The following is an 18,113-nucleotide window of genomic DNA, read 5'->3' as shown; positions in this document are numbered from 1 at the left end:
GGCACATGCCTTGTGGGTTTTTTGTGGGGGTCTTTTTTTGAGACAGGGTCTCCCTGTAGCCCCAGCTAGCCCGGAACTTGCTGTATAGATCAGGGTGGCCTGGAACTCACAGAGACCTGCCTGCCTCTGCCTCCTGAGTGCTGGGATTAAAAGCATGAGCCACTATACCTGACAATGCCTTTTGTTTTGTTTTTTTATTTGAGTCCTGGGGTTCCTCATGCTTATGTGGCAAGTGATTTACTGACTTTGTTATCTCCTCAGCTCCAGGAGGCTGTTTAAAAATAACAGTTAATCTCTTTAACAATTAAAGATGCTTTTTCTGTGCCCTCTTTCTACTTTTTTTTTTTTTGGTCTTTTTGAGACAGGGTCTCCCTGTAGCCCCAGATGTCATTGAACTCATTATGTAGAACAGGCTGGCCTTGAACTCACAGAGATCTGCCTGCCTCTGCCTCCTAGGTGCTGTAATTAAAGGTGTGCACCACCATGCCCAGCTTTTTTTTATTATTTTATGTGTATGAATATTTTGTCTGCATGTGTTATCAGTGTACATGTGTGCAATGCCTATGGAGACCAGAAGAGGGCATTGGATCCTTGGAATTGGAGTTGTAGGTGGTTGTTAGCTGCCATGTGAGTGCTGGGAACCAAACCCTGGTCCTCTGCAAGAGCAACTGGTGCTCATAACTGCTGAGCCATCTCTCCAGCTCCATTGTCTGCCACTTTAAATGTATTCAAATTCCTTTCCTCACCAAACTGCACATTTTTTCATGTCTCTGTGTTCCACTTGCTGCTCCTCTCATTAAAAACCTGATTGAGAGCAGTGCGTAGCAACATGCCACAGCTTGAATATTATGCTATCTTGAAATTTCTTCCACAACTTTTGAAATCAGCCTCACTGAAGTTCTTAGGGCATGGGCAGAAGCAAATAGATTCTTTGCTACAGTGTAACACAAATGAACTCTAGGGTAGTTCTTGACAGAGTCCTTGGTCCTCTCTGAAACCTAATGAGCCTGGCTTCTAGTGTCCACATTTCTCTTAGCATTCTATCTTACAAACTTCCATCCCAATGGCCTGTGAAGTTCTGCTTACAGCATTCTAGTACTTTTTGCCTACAGCTCTAAACTCTTCACATTCCTCCCATGAATTAGTTCTAAGAGCCTATGAATCAGTATATCACAGCAATGATCCCATTTCTTGATTCCAATTTTTTCTTATTATTTTTTGTTGTTTTTACAAAAGCAAATTAATAAAAGAAGGGTCTGTTTGAGCTCACAGAGAGTATAGTTCAACATGGTGGGGAAGACATACATGCAGGAGTGTGAAGCAGCTGGCCTACATCATGTCAGTGTTCAGGAAACAGACAAATGCTGGTATTCAGCTTGCTGTCTCCTTTTCACTCAGTCTAGGACTCAGTGAGATGGTGCCACCCATATTCAGGGTGAGTTTTTTTGGCTCAGTGAAACCTATCAGCTTGACAAGATTAACACTCACAGAGGTGATGGGATGATGACTGTGCCACTGGACACATGTCTTGTGCTAAGTATCCACTACTGTCTTAGTGTTTTGCATGTATACATTGATATATATCACAGCATTCCTGTAAATGAGCTGTTGTCCCTGTTTTCCAGAAGTATAAACTGAGGCACAGCATAGTTGGTAAGACAGCAGTAGAGCAAAACCTTTGGAGCCCACGTCTTGGTCCCTGGCCATATGTACCCTTTCTTCTTACCCTTGAGGCCTGTCCATACCCATACCAGGGTCAAGCTCCACAGGGCCAATGAGCCCACCCCCAGCCCCTGGAGGTTGCAATGTTAAGTCAGTAGGGCTTAATCACATGAATTCATTTATGGACTTGTTTACATATTACCATGGTGTAGAATTCAGTTCTGACAATTATAGGATCTGGGCCATCTCTCCCATGCCTGCTGATAGGTATTCTCACTTGGTGCTAGACACCATAAACTGCCTTCCTCAGGCCCCACTGCTCAGACCTAAAAGCCGTGGGACAGTTTGCAGTCAGTCTAGTGAACTGCTGTCCCAGCCATGGGACCTGGTGCAGGTAGGTTCTGGGACTGAAAGGAGCAGAGGGTGGGGCTGATAGGTGGTCCCGGTGTGCCCAGGCTGCACAGGGGGCTGACCCTACCACATTGACAGTTTAGCAAAGTTGCAGTTTCCCAGGTAAAGCACTGTCCTGCTGCTTCAGTAAAAAGAGGCCTGATCACAGGTCTTGGTAGGCAGCAAGGTTAGAGAGTGTGTCGGCCCCCTTCCACAGGCCATGACCTTCATTCTATCCATACACACCTGTCTCAGCCACTTGAGGGATAAGACCACTCTGAATGACTACTCATGCCCTCTGCACTGTCCTTTTCCCATGACATTCACATATCCTAGTGTGTTCAGGTCCCACTCACCTCCAGAGCTTCATCTCCCATCTTCCTTGGTGGTATAAGGTTTGGCCCTCCTTTCCCACAATCACATCCTCACTGCAGACTCTCCTTCCTAACACTGAGATCCTGCCATATGCTGTCACACCAAGGCTTGTCCAACTCATGAGGGGAGCCCAAAGTGTTGAAAGATCTAGGCCTAGCCCCCAGTGAACTCCATGCTAAGAGCCCAGCTGAGACAGGCCAGTGGGGCTGTACTTCTCAGTGAGGGACCTGGAAAGGACCCAGCAATGCACATAGCTCAAGAGCTGCATGTAGTCTCCTACATATGGAAGATGATACCCAGGGCATGGCTCATCCCACAAGGCTAGGCAGAGGGGTCAATAGGCTGCAGGTGTGAAGCCTGCCAGCCTCAGAAAACTGCACATGCCAGTCCCAGCTGCCCAGCTTGTCCCTGAGCTAGAATAGCACTTCAACTTCAGTGAGTGGCTAGTGGGCACATTTTTATCTAACTCTGAACTTTGTCACTGAAGACATTATGGCCTTCACTTGGGGCCATGTAAGGCAGTATAATTTGATGATCCGTATTAATCAGGTTGAGTACAACATATAAAGCCAGCACCACACACGTCTGACTGGAGTCTAATCCCCCTCTCCTGTGTCTCGGGGAGATTTATTTTCATCAGTATAATTCATTTGACAGGAATGTATCATAATTGCAATTGCTAGGAAGGGTTTTTCTTCTTTTTATTCTTTTAGAGGAAATTGCATTGTTCTCTGGCAGTGTGTCCTTTTTCAGAGCTTCTAACTGAAGATGGGAAGCAAAGATTTGTTTTCTTGATTATCACAATCTCTGGTTAACCAGCTGTGCTCACAAGTGGATCTCATAAAAGGGTCATCTGACTATATTGAGTTCCACCTCAAGCACCTCAGGCTAGTCCTGACAGAGGGCAAATTCCTTTTGCCCCCTATATTCCCACCAAGAAAGGTTGTCCCTGGTTTACTAAAGCATAGATCAAGACAGAGGACAAGGGACTGGCACAATGCTGCACAGCAGAAGTGCAACATTACAGCCTACAATCTGTTCCTGAGGCCTGAGCAACTGGATGGGTTGCAGGCATCTCCAGTTAAATTCCTGAAGTTCAGACTGGGAGAAGGACCATGGGCTCTCTGCTGAGAAGCTGTGTGTGTCTCTGTGCTACTGTTTCACCAGGCCCTTGTGGTACCATCCAACTCCTCTGCATCTCATCTCATCTGGGTGTGGAGCAGCCTCACCCTAGGCCTTCATCACAAGACTACATGGGTGGGGAATTCCATGGGGGTCCCTGGAACAGTGGGTTCATCTGGGCAAGGTATAAAGCCCCTCACACATTTCCTGGCATCACATATCCCTCTGAGGTTGCAGGGCCTGACCTAGTCCTCGGGGATTGGACTCTGCCACCCTGAAGCAAGCCAACCATTTTATGTCCCCTTCTTCTCCCTACTGTCCCTGTCCTATTCTCCTACAGCCCCTCTCAGTGCACCCCTGGACCTTACCAACACTTGTCTCCCAGAATTAGGCTCAGGGGCTCTCAGCTGAGCTATGGCTAGGGATGCCCATCTATGTCCTGTGTCCCTGATGATGTGAAAGGCCCTGACTCACTCTCTCTCTCTCTCTCTCTCTCTCTCTCTCTCTCTCTCTCTCTCTCTCTCTCTCTCTGTCCCCACAGTGCGACAGTGAGAGCGGCGTGGATGACAAGGTGAGCCCAGCTTTCCCTCCCTTCCCTATGGACTGGCCCAGGCTACCCAGTCTACCAACCCTGACTGAGCAGGGTAAGCTCTGAAAGCCAAGCACAGCCCAGCATCTGGGGGTTCTCCCTGTTAGATAGGCAGTACAGGGAGCTTCTTCCCCTGTATACAGCTATCCAGTCTGCCTGGCTAGATACGCTTGTCATGGCAGTGGCATAGGTACCCCAGGTGTGGAGCTCACGTAGGCCATTGTGTGGCCCTGATGGAGGGCATCTCAGGCCCTGAGGCCGGCCACAAGGTGGGTACCAGGGCTTTGCTGAGCAGCTGTAGGTACCTCCAGGGCTGGTTCTTGGTCATCATTAACTTCTATTGCTCAGAACAAAATGTCCCCATTAGCCCAGAGTTCGTGGAGCTCAGTGTTCAGCATAGGAGTCATCTGTCACCACCTCAGCTTCCCAGGGCTCTCCTGGTTCATGAGCCCTGCAGGTGACACCTTAACACACAAGATAGTCAAAGAATCTGAGACTGGAATGGAGGTGTATTATCAGAGGTCACATGTTCCCAAGTAGGCAAGGGCATTTTGGCTCAGGGTCCTCTCTTGTGCTTAACAGCTGGCTGCTGAACAAACAAAAGCCTAGCCAAGGAAACTGGGGTGCAAGTGGGCTGAGCTGGACATGATAGTCCCAAATGTAGAGGAGGGAACAAGAAGGGGAAGGTGTGTCCCAGACACAGATGCTGGCATGGGAACAGGATAGAGGTTTTGGTTTGAGGCAAGTTTGGTGGTGGTGGTTTTTTTTTTTTTAATATTTTCTTTATTATTTTTATTTTATGTGTATGAGTGTATTGCCTGCATGTATGTGAGTGCACCCGTGTTGTACAATGCCGCAGAGGTCAGAAGAGGGCTTCGGATTCCCCTGGAACTGGAGTTAAGGACAGTTTGTAGCTGCCATGTGGGTGCTGGGAATCAACCCAGGTCCTCTGCAAGAGCAGTCAGTGCTCTTAACTGCTGAGCCACCTCTCCAGCCCCAAGGCAAATTTTTATGAAAGGAGTTTTGTTTGTGTGGGTCTGCAGGGCGCATTAAGGGTTTCTGGTGTCTTCTGGCCACACATACTTGATCTGAGTAGGAACTACTGTGTGGGGCTCCATGGAGCAATTTCTGGCTACTTGGTAAGAGTAGGCTTGGGTAGGCTCAGATCAAGAGGCCCCAGGTTGTCAAAGGTTGTCACCCATCCTGCCTTTGTCAGCTCATGCCTTTACTGTCTGGTTTCAAATCCCTGTGCTGCCCTTCATTGTGTGTCCCCATGAAGTGCACACTTTCCTTAAAGGTCCCTTGGACAGAACATGTTGGGGTAATGCCCTGGAGGTCAGTATGTTCCAGGAGGAGCTGCTGGGGCCCTGGGTGGGAAACCTATGGGGAAGATGGAACTGTACCATTCCCTGTTTGGAGCTGCTGCCTCCTCGCCACCCACAAGCCTTAGACAAACCTGACGTTTCAGTAGGCACACCTGGATTCGCCATATCATTAATGAAGTTAGGTGTTAGGTCACAGGCACCTGTTAGAGTGCTCAGCCTGCACATTCGTCAATATCACCTTGGGTTTAAAACCAATTTTTGGAGAATGTGTTCTCTGTAGCTGAGAGCTGCTCAGAGAAGATAGGATGGAGTGAGGTAAGAAGGGGGTTTCAAGCACCTACTTCTCCCTCCTGTCTTCCAGAGGAAGAAAATTCATCACCTATCTGAGGGCAAATGGCTAGGACAGCCAGCTGGCCTCTATCACTGCTATCAGGGAGTTGCCAGGGTTTACTCCAGCCCTCCAGAACCTGCTGGTCTTCTGCCCAGTGCCATGCCTGGCTCTATTGCCTCCACATAGTGGGACGGTGAAATAAGACCTTCAGAGAGGTCTCTACTGTAGGGGCTGAGTGGGGCTGTTTAACAGGCCAGTTTCCCAAGTGGGTTGGGAGAGCATGACTTCTGTCACTTTCACTGAGTCTCTGTGATGATAAGAGTGAACCAGAGCCTTGAGGGTGACCAAGGCAGCCCTTGTCCCATTCCCTAGTATGTCTGTTTGTCACTCTGGTGGCTTTGAACTGGCATACACAAGGAACAGAGCAGCCATCAGTGAATGTCCTTTTGTTCTGGGGGCTTTTTTTAGGAGGCAGTGGGCCTTTGGAGCAGGTCATATGTCTGCCCTATTAACCCAAGTTGCAGTTTCTATGAGTATCTGGGGTCTCTTTGTGACATTAAGAGCTAGAGGCATTTGTGTCCCAGGCAGTCTTGAGACAGAAGACAGGCCACTGGCAGTTTTACAGAGAGTTTGTGTACAGGAAAGGATGTCTTTAATAGCTCAGAGTACATTAGAGGAATTTTTGTGAGAGCCATATCCTCCCAAGTACCCCCAACATGGGCATGGATCATGGCCCAGACCTCTTGGCTGCTGCCACGGCAAAGATGCTGGCTACCTAGATGCTGGGCTCACGTGTCTGGGGACTATGAATGTTCTGGACACTCTGCTCTCTCTATCTGATTCTGAGCTCTAAATGGCCAGACCCTGTCTCTCTCTTGGGTGCAGCTTTGCCAAGGCCTGGTCCCCTGCTGAGAAGTGCATCGAGATCAAGTGACTGCCTTGTTTCTGAGGTGACAATGTCCCTACCTTTTCAACACAGTGAGAACTTGGGAGGGTGAGGGGCCTTTCTGCACTGGGATGGAGTGGATGTGGAGGAAGGAAGCCTTCAACAGCCCACATTCACAAGGGCCATCAGAGGTACTGCAGACCCTGGGAACTGGTACTTTACACAGCTAGTGTCTCACATTTCTTGGCATAATAGCCTGGAAGCAGTGAAAAAGTGCACATAGCCACTTTGATGGCTGGACTGTTGTTGGGCAGGACACAGAAAAGCCACAAGAGGTTCAGTATGCCAGAGCTGTGGTACTGACTCAGCAAACACAAATTGGGTTTAGGGACAGCCCTGCGGCAAGGGGTGGAGAGACTGGATACCCCAGTGGAGCTAGACATCCACCTGGACAAGGGTGGCCCTTCTGGACTCTGGGCATCTTTCTTCCAAGCTGCCAAAATCTGAGCTCAGCGTGTCATTGCCTGCTGCCTGTTTCCCAGGAAGAGAGAACATGAGACATTGCTGAAGGTCAGGATGCAGACACTTTGGGGTTGTTCCTTCAAGTAGACAGGGAAACTTCTCACCTCCCTGTCTCCAGCAGCCCCCACCCCACTTAAGTCTCATCACCACTTGAGATTCCCTCCCATGAAATCCTACCCCCTGATCCAGCTCAGTATTCCATGTCACACACACACACACACACACACACACACACACACACACACACACGGACATGCACTGCTACACACAGCCCAGGGACCCACAAGCTTCATTGGCCCTACCCAGTACAGCTCCATATTCCCACCCACCAGAGTTGCACTCCACTATGGCAGCTGGTGGAGCAGGGAGGGCTCGCAGCAGGCTCAGGAGTAGGCAGACAGATGGCCCCTCTGAGAAGGTGTGTCTTGTGTTTAACTGCTTTTTTATTGGAAAAATATGGGTGAAAAATTGTGTGGGACTCATTAGGCAGCCCACTAAGCCCCAGCCGGCTGCCAGCTCTGCCCAAGTGGCCCCAGCAGCCAGCCATCTCGCCAAGACTCCTCCTTGTTGCATATGGCCTCAGCCCTGTGGCTAGCCAGTCCTTGGGATGCCCACCAGGAGATGGGCTTCATACTCTGTCCTGGGGGCAGCAGACCCCACATGAGTCATCTTGTGAGGAACAACACAGGTCAGGCACAATAGTGAAGATGGCTTTCCTCCTGAGGTGACTTCAGGGCTGTGATGTGGCTGAAGCCCGCTGTCCTCTGCTACTACTCCAAATATCTTGGACTTAAGTCCAGCAGGGTCTTCAGTAAACAGTCCAAGGACTTTGATATTTAGGTCTCTAAGATAGGCACCAGGCATAGTAGGCTGCCTGGCACCCTATTCACCATTGCATAGCCAACTGTTGGACTTGGTATCTAGGGGGCCCGCTAAGCAGAAGACATGGGGTCCAACAGTGCAGAAGCATCCACCACTATGTGGCAGGCACTTCCTGGCCCCAGACAACCTCAAGGTGGCTCTTGCCCACCAGCTTTGTTTACAGGCAAGGCCTCTGAGAAGACAGAGTTCCTACTGTGATTCAGGATCCAGTGGGAAGACATGGTCAGCAGGGAGGTGAGGGAGGTTGAAAGCCCTGGGTTGTAGGTAGCAAGACACCAACTCAGGAGGTCCCAGGGACAGAAAGTGTGCTGGGAGGGAATGTGGAAGCTCCTCTTCTGGGTACCTGGTCCCTACCTCAAGGGCTCAGCATCAGAGATAGTGTGGAATAAAGGTGTCTAGAGAAGGGCTGGACCCCATGGGTGATTATAGGATCCCACCATACATCTCTTGTGCATAGCAGGAAGCTGAGGCCCAGGGTCACCAGCACTCATGTGCAGGGTTGGCCATCTAGCTCTTGAGTAGGTCTGCCAACAGCTCCAACTTGGATAGACCAGAGAGGTACCTGATGGATGCCCCTGATGAGTGGTGTCTGTGTGCCCTGTCCTTCCAGGTGCTGATGTGGGGTGCCCAGCTGAGTGATCCTTGTAGCCACCCTTTCCCCTCCAGTCAGGTGCCTATCATCTGGTGGTGGTTTGAGCAGGGTCCGCTCCCTTCTGTACCTGGAAGGCCACCACTGGCTATAGACCCCCTAGATCTTCTGCCTGCTGATCTCTAGGGTCTCTGCGGGTGGGAGTATTATCTGGATGGAGGCCTGCAGGGGTGGTCCCCACCTCAGGGCAGAGGGGAAGAGTAAGCCCAGCCAGTCTCAGGCAGGCTCTCTAAGGTAGAGTTCAGGAGCATTGAGCAGAAGTCCAGAACCAAATGACAGGACCTTGAGGCTCAGCCTTGAAGGTCAAGGAGAGAAGGTCTGGTTCACTGGACCCAACCCAGGGCTGCCCTGAGCCCTGCCTCTCCCATGACTTTACATATAGGGCTACAAGAATAGCATCTAGCATATTCCATGGGTTCTCTTGGTGTTGACTATCACTGGAGCTTTGGGAGGCACCCTGGCTGCTGTTTGGGGGGTTAGTGTGGTGGCACATGCCGGTAATCTCAGCATTTGTGTGACTGAGGCAGGAGGACTGCTGTGAGTTCAAGGCCACTTGGGCTATATAGTGAGATCCTATCTAAAAAGAAAATTGTCAGAGTGAACCCATGTAGGACAGAGCAGGTGAAAAAGAAAGGTATGTTCATGTTCATAGAGCATACTTGAGTATGTCCATGTGAATGCAGTTTAGCTGGTGGGCTCTGAGTCTTCTGCTTTCTTCATGGATGTAGCTAGAGTTGGAGGCTAAACGTTCTGCAGCAGTTTGCTCCCTGTCCCTGTCCATACACAAACTATGGCTTGTGCCCTCAGCCCCCACCAAGGGTAACCACAGACTGCATGGGCTCCCAGAGACTCTCCAACCTGTTTCCTTGCCTAAAAATGGAAATAATAGTTCCTTCCTTAGGGCAGCTGTGAGGCAAGAGAACTGTATGTATTGAAAATGGGCTTAAAGCTGGCCAGCAGTGAGGGGCAGCTTTTCTGTGGTTAATATTTAGCAACCATTAGCAAATGTACAACAGTATTCAGCTGTCCTAAAGAAGCAAGAGGGTAGCAATGGCTCATTTTTTCCCAAAAGAGTGGTACAGGACAGCATGGCTGTCCTAAACACTGGCCCCATGTAGTCAGCAGCTGATGTTCTGCCCATATCCTGGTGAACCCATCTCTTCTAGCTCCTGGTAGCTCCAGATGTCCCTAAGCTGTAGCTGCCTCTTCTGCATCGCTGACTGTCCCCTCACAAGGACACCAAACCCTGGTAACCCAGGAGAGGGCTCTTCACCCTAATTTGATTATAGACCTTATTTCTAAATGAAGTTATGTTCTGAGATCGAGTGGACATGGGTGTAGGGCCAGCAGGCTGCTGCATGTGTCTGTTGTGTGCAGTGCAAAATGCAGGCTTTTGTAGTCATGGAATTTGGAGTGGACCTGGTATCTGGCCCAGAACCTCCCATGGCCTCCAAAGGCCCTGGGGCTCTGCTCAGCTTGGCTGCTTTTCTCCTCTGGGCCCTGTCCTCTGAAGTGGTGTGATCTGCCACTCTGCACTCTCCTCATAGCTTCTTTGCTGCAGTAATTCTTGAAGCATGGTCTGCTGGCCATAGGTGCTGAAGTGGTGTCAGCCACAACCTGCTCATCAGTGGGCATTTCTAGGTGGTGTCTCTTGGCACTTGACTTGGGTGGGCACAGCTCTTCTACCCTTTGAACAAGAGACCACCACCAGCCACCCTAATGCTTTGCCCAACTGACTCAGATGTCCACATCCATCAGATCCCCAGGGCAGATCCACACTCCTGACACTGGCAGGCAGATGGTACAACAGGCCCCAACTCTACCACCCTAGCTCCTGCCTCTGCTCCAGGACACTTCTGTTACATAGCCACAGTTCACAGTTCTTTGCCTTGTAGCCTTGTAATCACCTTCTGATGAATTGTCTCCACAAATTGACAGCCAAGAGGGAGCAGTCTGCCTGCTCTGTGATCCTAAGCAGAGTGCTGGGCCCTCAGGGAAACCCAGTTACTAGCTGTGGCCAAGTGGAGATTGGGGTACCCTAAGACTGTCAGAGTAGTGTGACCAAGAGGACCCCAGATATTCCCAGCACCCCCACTTCTGGGTGGAGCCCCTGAAGTGACAGCACCTTTTCCTCAAGACATAGAATGATGACAGATGCAGTTACAATGTGGGTTGCTGAACCATGGGCTTTGGATAAATGTGCTTCTGAACACCACCATTAAGCCCTGAATGGATTACAGATATTTGGTTTGGAAGCCTGATATTTAATATCAGTGTTCTCTCTGGCGGCTGCCTTTATTTCTCTTGATAATCTATTCCCACTCCACTTCCTTCTCAATTTCTAACCTCATTAAGCCTCTCATATCACAGCTACTTTCCTTCCTAAACAAAATTAAAGATAGGCCTGCCCCAGGTTCTAAAAGTCTAATTTTACTCCTAGACCAGGGTAGGAGGCTGGGGGCAGGGCTCAGGCACTGTCTCTGGGCTATAGGTTTTAAGTCCCTTTGATAAATGCCTGATAATCCACCTCTTCAAGGGCTCTGTGCCCAAAGAAGCCTCAAGAGTGACAGGAAATGGCAATCACAATTGTTACAGGATACTGGCTTCTCCTGTGGTTTGGATGTTTGGATAGGCAAGCCCCCCCCCCCAGATGGGAGCCTCAGATTGGGGGCCTTGGTCTCCCATAGACCTCAAATTTCTCTAACAGCAATTACTCAGTTCTTGGCCCCTGCTCTACCCACCCCACTAGCTCCTAGGCCCCAAATTACTCCCAGGAGCAAGGTCCTCCCCAGCCACCCCCTAAGGAATGAGATGCAGCATGGTTGTACCTCTGGGCCTTTCTGTGTCATGGCCCCTCATCTGTAGAAGGCTCCAAGACAATAAACTTTTCTAGGCCAGTTGTGTACCACCTGAGGACACCAATGGGACCTTCCACCTCAATGCAAATACCCATGAGATTGTCCTGGGAATCCCACAACAGGGATTGGTTGGGTGGGAGGCACAGCCTATCACCGACCTCCCCTAGGCATATCAGAGGGCCAGCTGTGGTCCAGAGTCCAAAGAACTGAGTCAGCCACTCAATTGGTACAGGAGTGCAGTCTCAGAAATGAGTCTCATCTGGAGGGTCCTACCCTGGGCCAGGAAGCCCAAGAATGGATAAAACCAGCATGGGAGCCATGTAGTCCCTTCTCCACACCATCCCTACTGGCCTCTCTGTAGACCTCACCATAGGGGGAGGGTTCCCATCCCAAGTGACCTTGCCCTGAAACTACCCCTTAGCTCCAAGCACCTGCATCCAACAGAGCCTGAATCTCGGGTTCCTGCAAAACCCAGTCTCCCTCCCACCCCAGGAGGAGCTTGGCCTTCTGATCCCTGGTCTCTGCAGCCAGACCCTTGCTAGGTCTGACCGTGACATGTAAACCAGCTATGACCTGGAAGCCCCTCCTTATCTGGGTTTCTCTGTAGGTAAATTGATGCCTATGAGAGCTCTGTGACTCAGTGGCTGTCAGGCATCTAGCACAGAGTTTGTCAGTTTGTCATTTTATGGGAGGAAACATCAGGATTTGGGATGGTCTTGCATTTATTGCCTGTTTTTGTTTTGTTGTTCGTTTTGTTATTTGTAAGGAGAGGACCTGTATTTAGTAAATAAATAGACGGAAGGGCTGGAGATACTGCCTGAGGCTGGCACTCCTGACAGGTCTCTTGTACCTCTGAATTTCCAAGTGCCGTGTTTGTGCACATCATTTGAAAAAGAAAATGCTGACCCAGCCTGCCGTTCTGTTCTTAACGCTCACCATGGAGACCTAAATTCCTAGGCTGTGTTCCCAGAGTGGATGCCCAGCCTGGGCTAAGCCTCTGAAGGTGGGACCCCTTCCTCCACCTCAAGCTTTATGAGTCGCTGGACTCCCATTGCTATTGTCATGGCATTGCTCTACGTTCTGGTTGTCACCTGTGTGCATACTGATAGAGAAGTGCCCAGGTCTGTGTGGAACAGGTACTCAACTTCTTAAGGCCCCACCAGTTCAGTGCCTCTGGCCTCACAAGGAAACAGGTGATGCTTCATGTCTCCAGCCTTCTGTAAAGTCTCCAGGGCACGCCGGATAGCCGCGGTGGTACAGCCCTGTTCAGTGTGGCAATGGCTTGGAGTAGCATCTGGATTCACAGGAAAAACCGAGGGTTGGGTGGCACCTTTGTTCCTTGTGGTGGGAATCGTGTCAAGCCCCTGTGCCCAGCTCCTGGGCTGTGCCCTTTGATCCCGCGCCTCTCTGACTTGGTTTCCCCTTCAGTAAGAGGGGTAGCAGTTGTCTGTAACTTGTTTTGGTGACGATAGTGGAGTCTAATCTCATGGGCGTTTCTTAAGGTGGTCGCTGTGCGCTAAGAGACGGATTAGTCAGCGGGGACGCAGCGGGTCGCCCCGTGCAGGCAAATCCGCGCCTCGGGGCTGGATTAGTTGGGTCTGTCCGCGCCCCGCCCCCGCCGCGCCCCGTCTGCTCCGCCGCCCCGCCCGCCCGATGGCGCTGGGCCCGCAGCGCCCAGAACGCCCGCAGTTCGCAGAGCAGGAGTGGGGACCTGCGCGCCCCCGGCCGGGCTCCAGCAGAGCAGGTGGAGCGGAAAGGGGCTACCTGGGCGGCGGGCGGGAGTCATTCCACCTCCCGGATTCGTGCAGCGCTTGGGGTGAGGCCGGAGACCGTAGGCAGTTACCGCGAAGCGCGCCGAACCTGAGCGCACGCGAGGCCAGAGCGCGCTGTGAGCCCCGGTGAGCGAAGCGGGACTTTGGGCTGCGAGGGCAGGGGAGCACCATCCCCTTAGAGGAGCAGTTGCGAAAAGGACCCTGGGCGTCCGGCGCACGCATACCCTGCCGAAGCGCGGCGTACAGTGTCCAGATGTGCCCGCGGCTGTGCCCGGGGCGCACGTGGCTGTGTGCGGCTGGGGTGCCGCCTGGTGAGGGTGTCGGGCGCGCGCGGCGAAGGTAGGCTGGGCACTGTGGGGGCGCGCGCCTTTGTCTTCGCCCCGGCGCGGAGTCGGCCACCAGCTGCGTGGCACCCCACTCACCTGCCTAGAGTTGAGTTCTTTGTTTGGGGCGGGGCGCGGCGGGTGGAGGGCTGCGGTACGTGTCAGAGCCCAGGCTTCCCCGCCAGTCAGGTCGGCTCAGACAAAGCACGCAGTGACCTTAGCCCGCGGCCTGCTTCACGCACCTTGGAGGATAGTGGTGGTCTTGCGGCCAGGCATGATTCTCTCATAGATCTGCAGCCTGGGGATTTCTCACATGAGTCACTGTGCGAAGTGCTCCTTTCTTTGCTTCTGCACTTCACACAAAGATTGGAGAACTGCATACTTGAGTCACGTCCCTGTATATAATATACAGAAAGTTACTAACACAAGTCCTGAGGCTCCTATGGAGCCTTCGGCCAGCTAATCTTGTATTAAGCCCTAGCAAAAGGGAAAGCGCTGAAGGAACATCCCTGTGCCTGCCTAGGAAGGCAGCCCAAACCTGTGCCAGAGGTCTTGGGAACTGAGGTCTTCTGGGTCAGAGCCTGCATGGATGGGCATGACTAGCCTGGCCAAGTGTCAAGGCCCCCTGCAGAGCACTAGGATTACTGCCCTGTACCCTCAGTCTTCCTGAGCAGATTGTCTATGGAGGGAGGTCAGGCCATGGTGTGCCAGGCAGAGTGTGTGGACAGAATTATCTGCCTGCTTTTGCTAATGTTGGGTGGTAATGGGATGGGTATTCCACTCCCCACACTCCCCTTGGCTTTCTTGAAGTCTGGGGAGTCATCTGGTGATCCCATTAGCCCAGTGTTTCAATCCAGAGAGTGGATCTGCGCCCACAAGAGTGTTTGGGCTTTACCACCACACCCCTGGAAAGGGCTTCCCAGCAGGTTGAACTCCTTTGTGCCAGAGCACTCCTCAGAGGCACCTTAAGATAGTCATCAGGCCTCTGTTAGAGGCAGGTGCAACAGAGGTCGCCACACACACACTCGGGCTTCATCATTTGCTACTGTTTGTGCCAAGGGACAGGGTCTGCACCCTGGATTTTGGAGGTTGGGTTGGATGAGGAATTGAAGATCTTGATGGCTTATTTCCTCTCTCTGCCTGAAAGACCAGCATCCTTTCTTTCTGGCCTGCAGGCCATATATAGCCTAGGTCCTACACTTACTCATTTCATCTTTTCATCTACTTCAAGATGGCATGTGGAGCAATGGATGTTTTATGGGCTTGCCAGCAGGGAGAGGAGAAGACTTTAGGGCAGCCTCCTCTGAGGGAGGATAGCTTTCTTCCCCCCCCCGCCCCCCCCCCCGCCTTTTCGGGGGCGCCCGGGCTCCGCGGACCGCGACCCCAATCTCACACAGAGGGAGAGGAGAAGACTTTAGGGCAGCCTCCTCTGAGGGAGGATAGCTTTCTTCCCCCCCCCGCCCCCCCCCGTGCTTTGTGGTGGCTGACAGTGCACAGGGTACCAATACCTGAAGCTCTCAGAGCTGCTGTGTAGGAGGCTATAGGTAGTCCACAAGCAGTCAGAGAGGCCTCTGAGGTGGAGTGAGACCCTCATGAGATGCAAAGAGGGATTAGTAGGGACTACAGTAGCACTGGGTACAGGAGCAGGGGTAGAAGAGGTTCAGGGGGTAGCCACAGTCAGGGAGACATTCAGGCTCTGGTCTGGTGTGAGAGGAGCCTGGAATGTTCTCGGCTGGCTGTAACTTGTTCTGGTTTGGTTTGTTTAAAGAACTTTATAAGCCAGCCCAGATGGTCCTCGAGGACTGGAGCTGATGACCAAGCGGCTTTCCTTAACCCAGACAGGAGGATGACAAGACCTCCTGGGGCCACAGGGAGGATACAGCTTGCACTGGTGTCTAGATAAACAGGGCAAGGCAATCGGCTGGTAATGTTTGGTTAAGCTGCCCAGGGGTGTCCAGGTATTGTTCTTCAGGAGCCTGGTGTTCTCTGTCTACAGATAGCAGTGACAGATGACTCTTCCCCTAGGATCCCTTCTTCCTTTTCCTACCCACTGATTGACTTACTGGTCCTCATGGTTCTGAGCCTCATGTAAGGCAGACCCTTTAGCAGTCACTCCCATCCAACTTTCCAGGAGCAGGAGGGAGAACTGCCTGGACCTTCAGGACCTTTGGCTTGTCCTGCCCTACCTTCTACAAAATTAGCCTAAGATGGCAGCTGCAGAAAGGGAAGAGGGGGTTAGGGTGTAGGGAAGCCCTTGCCACAAAGTTTGGCATGGGACAGGAGAACGGAGCTGGGCAGGAGGCTCTCAGCATTTAGGTGAACTGGGGACTTCCAGGCCTCACCAGCATTAATTGTGGCAATCTGTGGTAGGGCTAGGATGTGTGCTGACTTATATTTGAAGCAGCTCTGCTCTCCCAGGGACTGAGTGCCATCACATGCCACATTTAGAGCTGGAGTTGGGTTATAGCCCCTCTACCTTGCCTCAGCCCCCAGGGAATGGGGAACACCACTGAGTGAGACTCCCAAAAGCATAGTAGTTATCCAACTTGTAGAAAGTTCCCCAGCATGGCAGCCAGGAGCCTGGCACCAGGAGGGAGCCAAGCTGAGCAGTCAGAATAGCACATGGGTGGGGATCCCCCCAACACACACTGCTTACAACCTCTCTGTCCAGTCTCCTCTGGACTCTGCCCCCTACTGTTCTGGAGTATTCTTAACTCCACCAATCAGAAAGCTGGAAATGAATTCTTGCTTAAGTGTCTTTATGACTCTTTGGAGTGCAAGGGTGGTTAGGTGTCTTGCCCCTTTGCAAGAGTCCTTAGTGACAGGTGGCTTATGTCACAGGCTTGAGTCTGCTGCCTCTTCTGTGGCATGGGTGGGAATGGCCTCATTCTCATACCCATAACGGCTCAGTCATTCTCACATTCCTGTCTGTGGTCTGTCTGGGATATTTTGACGTGAGGAACAAAGCAAGATCTGGCTCTCCCCTCTCCCAAGTAGGGGTGCCTCCTACACATGTGCCGGAATACCTTCCTGGTGCCCCCAGGCTGCTCTGAGTTCTTGCCTGAACCTGGACCTGGGCCTGGGCCTGGGCCTGGGCCTGTTTAAGCTTCAACACCACATCTTTCTGTTGACTGGGAAGAGGGAGGGGAAGCATACTGTAATTTATGTGCAATAAAATGCACCTATTTGTAGTACACAGTTTGATGCATTCTGATAGCATCCACTATGTCATAGCAGCACCCTTTGGCTGCCCTATATTACGTGTACTGTGGAACTTCCCACAGATGGCATCTTACAAGCGTGTGCTCTCTGGGGCATTTGAGTTTCACTCTGTATTGCCTGTGTCCTAAGCTCTACCTGGTCATGGTGAGGTGGGCCTGCTAGTTGACTGAACTGGGCACTTTGTTCATCCCTTTGCCTACTGATGCACAACTGGGCCTGAACCTGACATCTAGAAACCCAGCTTTACCCAGCCCTACCATGGGTGTTGGGCTAGGCCAGGTAGAGGATTTGTGAACCTTCAGGGCCCAGCAGCCCAAGCATTCTGACACTGTCCTGTTGGATTAAGTTGGGGAGGTTGTAGACAGAAGAGCTACAATGCAATGTGGAAACAGGTGTCCTCCATGTCTGACTTCCTCGGGTGAGGTTTTCCTGGTCTCAAGGCCCCTCATCTGAGTTGTACCTCTCCTGCTCTGTACTCCCTCTGGGCAAGTCTGGTTACTTTCTCCTTGCAGAGTTTATTTCATTACTTCCATTGTTACTAGATTCTTTTTTAATCACCAAATTGGTAACGGGACTGGAGAGATGATTCAGTGGTTAAGAGCACTGGCTGCTTTTGCAGAGGACCAGGTTCAGTTCCCAGCACCCACATGGTGGCTAACAACCATCCCTAACTCCAGTTTCAGGGCATCTGATGCCCTCTTCTGACCTCTGCAGGCATTGCATGACATGGGTGCACTTACATACATGCAGGCAATACACTCACACATTTTCAAAAAGTGGTAACTGAATTCTCCTTTTGTAAAAACAAAATAGAGTTTGAGCCAGGTCTGTGGTCCCAGCCCCACCAGTTCCCATATTTGTCCCTTTCCCCAGAGCAGGCTGACCTCCAACTGGACACATGTCCTCCAGACCTTCTTCAGGCCTTCCTGACACAGTCATGTACACACACATGCACACTCAGTGTGCACTCTCATGTGTAAACATGCATTAATATGACCTCTACAACATAGGTATACAAAATACCTGAATGGACACCAAGACGTCTACATACCTGTACAGTGTGCATGCGTGTAAATACATGTACAGTGCACATATGCAGGCACCCTGTGTACACATGTCTGTGGGCATTGAATGGCATCTCTGCATAATTAATATCTCCTATTCTGTAGCAGTGCCCTTGGTCTGTCCATGAGACACAACAGTAC

At 51.4% G+C, this 18,113-nt stretch overlaps 1 protein-coding gene across 1 annotated transcript in view; it reads left to right on the top strand.

The window, feature by feature from the left end:
• Fbrsl1 (fibrosin like 1) overlaps nucleotides 1-18,113 on the top strand; it is a gene marked incomplete at its 5' end in the record, with an annotated part of 84,705 nt that overhangs the window by 51,825 nt on the left and 14,767 nt on the right. The window contains one exon of the mRNA XM_029556464.1: nucleotides 4,091-4,120. Coding sequence (XP_029412324.1) covers nucleotides 4,091-4,120 — 30 coding nt within the window. The remainder of the gene's footprint in view (nucleotides 1-4,090; nucleotides 4,121-18,113) is intronic.

Source organism: Nannospalax galili, unplaced genomic scaffold, assembly GCF_000622305.1.
Source record: "Nannospalax galili isolate Female #2095 unplaced genomic scaffold, S.galili_v1.0 scaffold566, whole genome shotgun sequence".
In the NCBI taxonomy this organism is placed as follows: domain Eukaryota; kingdom Metazoa; phylum Chordata; class Mammalia; order Rodentia; family Spalacidae; genus Nannospalax; species Nannospalax galili.
The sequence above is the reverse complement of the archived record's forward strand: the minus strand, read 5'-3'. Positions and strand labels throughout refer to the sequence as shown.